Below are 7,500 nucleotides of genomic sequence, written 5' to 3'. Positions count from 1 at the left end.
TCCTAGGGGTTCCCCATTGACAAGTAAAATCATCTGGCGGGTTCAGGCTGGTTTGGGTGTCAAAGGGTTAGACAGCTGTCTATTTTGTTGATCCATTTCTGTGAACACCATATTCTGTACAACAATAACATGAAATTACTGAATTTAAGGTTTTGATGAAAATGTGAGCATTCAACAGTCAATCACACTTCCTCCATCTTCAGAATCATATGTACCAAATTGTACAACGTGAACAAGATTGAATAATAATTTTATTGTTACATTTTAAAGAAAGATTGTCAATTATAACATAGCTATTTTCATTCCTTAAACTCCCAATTCTTGGAAAGCATGTATCTCTCTCTTCCCCCTCCCTCTAAAAGAAAGATTTTACAGTTTCTGTTGTTCCATATATTCTCTTTATTTCATTATAGAGCTTGGGTCAGGTTCGTTTAAGAGGAATTGAAGCCATCTCAAAGAATGCAGCATGTTTTCCTGCAATAGGTATAATGCCTTTCACACCAGGCATTCTCGGAGTAAGGTATGCATATCAACCTAAAAGCAAACAGCAAAAAAAAGGCAATGTTGTGCCAAGCTACAGAATTGGTGTCACCCAGTCATGGGACTCACAACATACAGGTAGGGAAACTTCTTGATCAGTGTATCACGAGTACTGCAACAAAGCACGCTATTCTGGGCCCGGTTGTCGAGTTTATTTCTCTACTCCCAAATGCCGTTCAACGCATATATTCGGCAAAAATGTACATTAGAAGAAGTCAATCTTGAAAAACAAAAATTACCAAAAAAAACTTTCACCAAAAAGTTGAAAACATGAAACAAAAGTTTATGCTAATCCTGGATTAAATTAATCGGCTTTCGAACAACCGGGTCCTAAATATTGAACTGAAAGCCATTGAAACCATGAGTTTTTAAGGTGTACACATCAACATGTACCATCACCTTAGATGAGCATGAGGAAACACAATGTTTATTGCATTTGCACAAATGCACTGCATGTGAAGAAGTCAGTCATAGTATGGGCTCCTCTAGGCTTCTTGTTTACTGTGGTGTCATAGCTTTGTGTACAAACCGGCAGTCAGATATCAGGATTTAATTTAATTTACAAGTATGGACCTAGGATTGGAAAGTCACAGAAAGACACACGAAGGACATCTGTCTTCTCTTTGAAACGAGGAGAAATAGTAGCAGTCATAAATTATCATATCTTAGTGACAACCAAAATTTTCAATGTAGTTTGAGGGTGTCTGCTTTGACAAGTCTAACCAGTATTGACGATGTGAGATTTGTCTTTATTCTAAAATGTTCCTAATTTTTTGTAGGGAGCCTGAAAGGAAGTTACTGGGCATCTGAAAGATTGTTGGATGATATAATGATTCGTAAATTTGTGGACGGTGTCATGCATGGCTTTGTACAATCTGAAGTGGTCATCAAACGGAAAGCAAATCGGATCAGTCTTGTGTTCTTGGTCTCCAAAGAGCTGGATATTGTCAAGTTCTATTTTCTTGTGGGATTCACCGAGAAGCTTTTGACTGAATTACTGGGATGTGTAGTGAAAATCGAACCACAGTCTGTGTATTCTTAATATGAAAGAGAAAGTGATATTTACAATTCATAGCAGATTGATGTTCAGCTCTGTTGTTTTGCATCAAATTAAATTATTTCGATATTAATATTGCAAATGTTACTTCACTTTTGTACATTCGACTTGCACTACCAACCTTTTCATTATGTATCCTCAATTAAAAGGTATTTTGGAACTTTGAAAAAAATACCCTTATTTCTGAATCCGATGCTGCTATGAAGAGCCTGCTGGCATGTTAATGTTACTGTGGATTCTTTACACCTGTTGATCATATCACCATACAGTTTAAGTTCCTTAATTTGTTTGCTGTATTTTAGTCACCGTAAGGAGATTTTGTTTCTCAGTCACAATCGTTCTTTAGCACCCTGATGTTAACATTTTACTTCTCCTTCACATTACTTTCCGTCATTACCCATCCGTGATCATACGTGATTGTTTTGCTGTTTGAAGTGAAATAGGAAGTGGCCAGCTTCCCTGTTGCAATGCTGTTTAGTTGAGTAGACGTTTGAGGAAGAGAGGGAGTAAGCATGCAAGGGCAATGAATGGGAATTTTAGGGTTAGTGTGCAAAGAGTAGGGTCACTCTGGTGTGAAAGTAAAACGAATGAAAATAACATAATTTTGGCTTGGGTAATGCAGCAATGCAGCAATGCAACCCTCAGCCATGAGATGCAGGACCTCCCTGAAAACCACTTCCGGTTGAGTGGAGCTTCCTGGGTAATATTTAACAACTCCAATTATACTGTTCCAAATTGATTGAGACCTGCAATGACAACATTATTTCGATGCTTCTTTATGGATTAGAGAGTCGTGAATAGATATTATTTTCCCTGCCTTTGGATAGGATAGACCTTTAGCAGGAGGATGGGGTAGGGAAGGTCAGTCAGTGGAAAGTTAAAAGTTTTTGCCCGTTTTGATGATATGAAGGAAGGCTGCAAAATTTCTTGTTTCCCTTTATTCTTCTTATTATTTATTTTTTTAGTATTATTTTTTTAATATGCAGGCCAGGCCTTATCTGGCCTCAAATTGTCTTTTCAAAGATATGCAGCCCCGCCGTCCTCAACTAAATTCATTCCTCATTAGTACATGTAATGCACTCTTTCGACGGTTTGCATTAAGATTTTTTCCACGGGATTTTTTCCCCCAAATGAACTCGCCGTAAATCAAAGTGAAAAACCAGGTCACTAATGGGGTCACTTAGATTGTTCTCTACACATGTTTGGTCATCGAATCCTGCGAGGGAATTTAGTGCCGGGTGTCGTCTTGTTGTGCGGGCATTCCAGCTGGGGTTGAGAACGCGTGTCACATGTACCGTTCGAGGTTTTTCTGTCAATAAACCATGGCCGACAACGGACCGTAGTTTGTTCGTGGTAGATGTTGGCCCAAACCTTCGATTTGTTAATCGAGTGGTTTGCTAAAAGCCTTCGCAGATCTAAACCGAGCCACTTAGTCAGTCTCTTGGACAGATCCTTTGATTCATAACGAATGGATCTGACGAGAAATCCAAAATATTTGCGTTATTTGTGGGAATTTGAGCTCTTCACAAAACTTGTCAACCATTTTTGACAATAAACTCACACAACTGGGTCACCCACATTCTTTTAAGAAAGGATACAGAAATCGATCGGCAGCAGGCAGGACTAAAGGTATGAAAATCAAACCGGCATTACTCTTCTTATCGTTAGGCATTGATTTTGATGATCCTTAATATGCAGACACCTACTCGGAATAAAGTGGGCACGCAGTGAAAACAAATCACGAGAGCACGTTCAGCCGGGCGACACAGAACTTACAATGTACCCTAATCAAAGTGTTAACCGTGAAACCGCGTCGATTCTCAAACATACGGCCAGCATACTGTACTAGTGCGAAATGCATGAAATACAAGTGCGCACTTCCATTTTCACTGTAACTCCACCTTGAGAATCGAACGGTGATCAAACGAGAACTCATAAAGCATAAGTGCCGTTCAACAATGATGACATTCATGTCACTCTATGAACTATGACAGAATGGAAATATCATGTCGATTGATACTACTACTGAAGCGACAGAGGTCTATCTTTCGTTTTAAGGACGCTCAGATTTTTTTTTTAATTTAATCAGTGTCGGAGTGATAAGTGCGTGTGTGTGTCTGATATCACTGCAGCATTGGTACACAGTCTGTTTTTATGTCCGTTTAGTAAACAGTACCAAATTTTTTCAAGTCTCGAAATAAATTCACATTTTCTGTCAAATTGTGTAGTTCTTGCCAGGGTTTGTCAACCAACTCAAAAGCTTAAAATTTGTAAAAGAATCATCACGGGCAAGCTGAGTCTGTTTTGGATTAACTGACGTAATGTTTTCTATAAAAGCTGTCACTATCTTTTCGGATTCTCTTGTTTTTATTAAATAGAAAATATAAATGACAAAAAAAACTTTCGAGTAGGACGGGAAACTCCTAGTTTCCCGGTTTTTGCGCTTTCTCAGTTTAATGTATGGATATATTAAACAAGGTCATCCAGAATGAAAGAGGCTAGAACGGAGAGCTGTTTAGGAAATTGCGTAAAAAATCTAAAGAACGAAAGAAAACCGATCTAGAATCAGTAATATGATATTAAATGTGTTCCCCCCCCCACATACGCTGTTGAATATAATCAATGAGTATCAGGAGTATCCAACGACCATTTTTGACAAAATTGTTCATATAATAATCTTCGTTAATATTTAACGTTCCTGGGAAAAAATACCCGCTCTTCCCTGCCAGCGAGCAAGAGTTTCAGGAAATAAAACTCCCAGCCAGCCATCGTGTGAGACGGCTTTTAACCAGCCAGCATATTTTAAAATGCGAAATGACACGTATTGCCAGCCAGCGCATAACGTTTGCCAGCGAGCGGTGGCGTACATTATGAGCCAGCCAGCAAGGTTTCCACATCAATAATAATAAATAATTACATAATGAATGAAAATTAATAGTAATAAATATTAATAATAATAATAATGATAATAATAATAATAATAATAATAATAATAATAATAATAATAATAACAATAATAATAATAATAATCTGTACTTACAGTTTCTCGAAAGAGAGGTCCACGCTAAAATGTAAACTTGGGAAGTAGTTGCAGGGCGATCAAGATGACACGTAAACAAATAACAACGCAATGAACACAGAGTCAAAATGTTAGTATAGTTTCTTTTTCCAATGGTGTTGCACTATAACAACTCGGCATTTAAGGACGTCCGCGCGAAAATTAATCTTGCTGTTTCAATCAAATGAAAACCATTCCCTCTCTCCCTTTCGCGAAACGTAACGATGCTGACGATGAAGTGGTAATCACACAGAATCACATTCCAAAAATGCACAGTCAATTCATCCTTTTCGCAAAACTTAACGATCCTGACGATGGGGCGGTAATCGCACGCCAAGAATGCACAGTCAATTAATCTTTTTCGCAGCGAAAAGTAACGATGAGGAGGTAATCACATGCCAAGAATGCACACTCAATTAAACCTTTTCGCGAAATGTGACGATGCTGACGATGGGGCGGTAATCGCATGCCAAGAATGCACCGTCAATTAATCTGTTTCGCGAGAAATAACAATAAGAAGGTAATAACATGCCAAGAATGCCAGTCAGCCATGGTCGTATATGGTCAGACAATCGCCGCAAAACTTTCACACCAGAACTGGTGCAAAGTTTCACAGCAAAAGCCATGGTCGTATGTGGTCAGACAATCACCGCAAAAGTTTCACACCAAAACTAATGCAAAGTTTCACAGCAAAAGCCATGGTCGTATATGGTCAGACAATCACCGCAAAAGTTTCACACCAGAACTGGTGCAAAGTTTCACAGCAAAAGGCATGGTCGTATGTGGTCAGACAATCACCGCAAAAGTTTCACACCAGCGCTGGTGCAAGGTTTCACAGAAAAAGCCATGGTCGTTTACCCTAATTTCATCTTAAGTTTGTTTATGATCAGTTGTAATGGAGTGAACCTTATTACAAGTTTGTCCCTCTGATATCGGGAATTTTGGAATTTAGTTTTCCGTTTTCTTTCTTATGTTTTCTGATCCGGGTCGGTTCGAGTTGATCCGTCGTGGACTGGCGGTCCGAGTCAGTTCATCCGGTCCGACTTTTGTACCTGCCTCTGCAAAAGGCCAACGAGGGCTCTTTTCATGCAATGTCACGTTTTATAAACGTTTCCGTTTATGACTTCACGGATCTGCCACTCTGATTGTTTATTGTTCCGAGCGCTCTGGATATGATCTTTCAGTGATTTCTGACTTAACCGTACAATTAAAAGAAAAATGCACTGAAGCAACATCTCCGGGCCATTTGGGGTAGCGTAAGCAATGTTTTCAAGGTTTTGGTTACGTTAGGATATTAAGATCGTTAGTTTACTTTTTTGGCCCTATTCGCAATAGCGTAAGACTTCTTTATTTTGACAAAGATTCTGTCATCACCAACGCTCAAATGCCGCGGGATGGTCTGTCGCGTCTTCACAAAGTTCCGCATGAAGAATTTTTTCAAAAACACTGCCGACAAAAGGCAAAAACTGGACAAACTATTGAAGTGTTTTTTTTGTCAATAACCTGTTGTAGGGAAATATTTCTTTTACTCAGAGTAAGGTTGAGAGAAAGGTCGCTCATTTTGACCAACTGCAAAGTACAAATTTTCTTTACAGTCTGTCTTTAGTTGGGATGTAAGCTTACACACAAAAATTGACAGGAAACAAATTTCGGTTTTCGTTTTGTCAATTGTGAGAAAATTCTAAATTTGTCCGCTTGTGGACAGGCCCTTAACGTACTTTTTTCTGAAAAGAGTTTTGTTGCAAGCATTTCCTCTGAATGACAGACGACCAAGGCTGACCAAGTTTCAAAGCAAAAGCCATGGTCGTATGTGGTGAGACAATCACCGCAAAAGTTTCACACCAGAGCTGGTGGAAAGTTTCACAGAAAAAGCCATGTTCGTGTGTCGTCAGACAATCACCGCAAAAGTTTCACACCAGAACTGGTGCAAAGTTTCACGGCAAATGCCATGGTCGTATGTGGTCAGACAATCACCGCAAAAGTTTCACACCAGAACTGGTGCAAAGTTTTACAGCAAAAGCCATGGTCGTGTGTCGTCAGACAATCACCGCAAAAATTTCACACCAGAACTGGTGCAAGGATTCACAGCAAAAGCCATGGTCGTGTGTCGTCAGACAATCACCGCAAAAATTTCACACCAGAACTGGTGCAAGGATTCACAGCAAAAGCCATGGTCGTGTGTCGTCAGACAATCACCGCAAAAGTTTCACACCAGAACTGGTGCAAGGATTCACAGCAAAAGCCATGGTCGTGTGTCGTCAGACAATCACCGCAAAAGTTTCACACCAGAACTGGTGCAAAGTTTCACAGCAAAAGCCATGGTCGTGTGTCGTCAGACAATCACCGCAAAAATTTCACACCAGAACTGGTGCAAAGTTTCACGGCAAATGCCATGGTCGTATGTGGTCAGACAATCACCGCAAAAGTTTCACACCAGAACTGGTGCAAAGTTTCACAGCAAAAGCCATGGTCGAGTGTCGTCAGACAATCACCGCAAAAATTTCACACCAGAACTGGTGCAAGGATTCACAGCAAAAGCCATGGTCGTGTGTCGTCAGACAATCACCGCAAAAGTTTCACACCAGAACTGGTGCAAGGATTCACAGCAAAAGCCATGGTCGTGTGTCGTCAGACAATCACCGCAAAAATTTCACACCAGAACTGGTGCAAGGATTCACAGCAAAAGCCATGGTCGTGTGTCGTCAGACTATCACAGCAAAAGTTTCACACCAGAACTGGTGCAAAGTTTCACAGCAAAAGCCATGGTCGTGTGTCGTCAGACAATCACCGCAAAAATTTCACACCAGAACTGGTGCAAGGATTCACAGCAAAAGCCATGGTCGTG

General features: G+C 40.0%; 2 protein-coding genes across 3 annotated transcripts in view; both read left to right on the top strand.

Annotated features, from left to right (window-relative positions):
- LOC138014501 (small ribosomal subunit protein uS3mA-like) overlaps positions 1-1,769 on the top strand; it is a 6,776-nt gene extending 5,007 nt beyond the window's left edge. The window contains exons 2-3 of the mRNA XM_068861579.1: positions 414-618; positions 1,320-1,769. Of these exons, the coding sequence (XP_068717680.1) occupies positions 414-618; positions 1,320-1,582 (468 nt within the window). The 3' untranslated portion in view covers positions 1,583-1,769. The remainder of the gene's footprint in view (positions 1-413; positions 619-1,319) is intronic.
- A 574-nt stretch (positions 1,770-2,343) lies between these two features.
- Positions 2,344-7,500, top strand: part of LOC138014499 (uncharacterized) — a 19,900-nt gene continuing 14,743 nt past the window's right edge. Inside the window, exon 1 of one of the 2 annotated variants that reach the window (XM_068861578.1) lies at positions 2,344-2,458. The gene's annotated coding sequence lies outside the window, so the exon portion shown is untranslated. Of the gene's footprint in view, positions 2,459-3,105; positions 3,227-7,500 lie in introns of those variants that run through there. The other variant, XM_068861577.1, reaches the window with a different exon arrangement.

Source organism: Montipora capricornis, chromosome 8 (assembly GCF_036669925.1).
Source record: "Montipora capricornis isolate CH-2021 chromosome 8, ASM3666992v2, whole genome shotgun sequence".
In the NCBI taxonomy this organism is placed as follows: Eukaryota; Metazoa; Cnidaria; class Anthozoa; order Scleractinia; family Acroporidae; genus Montipora; species Montipora capricornis.
Note: the sequence above shows the minus strand (reverse complement) of the source record. Positions and strands in the feature narration are given on the sequence as shown.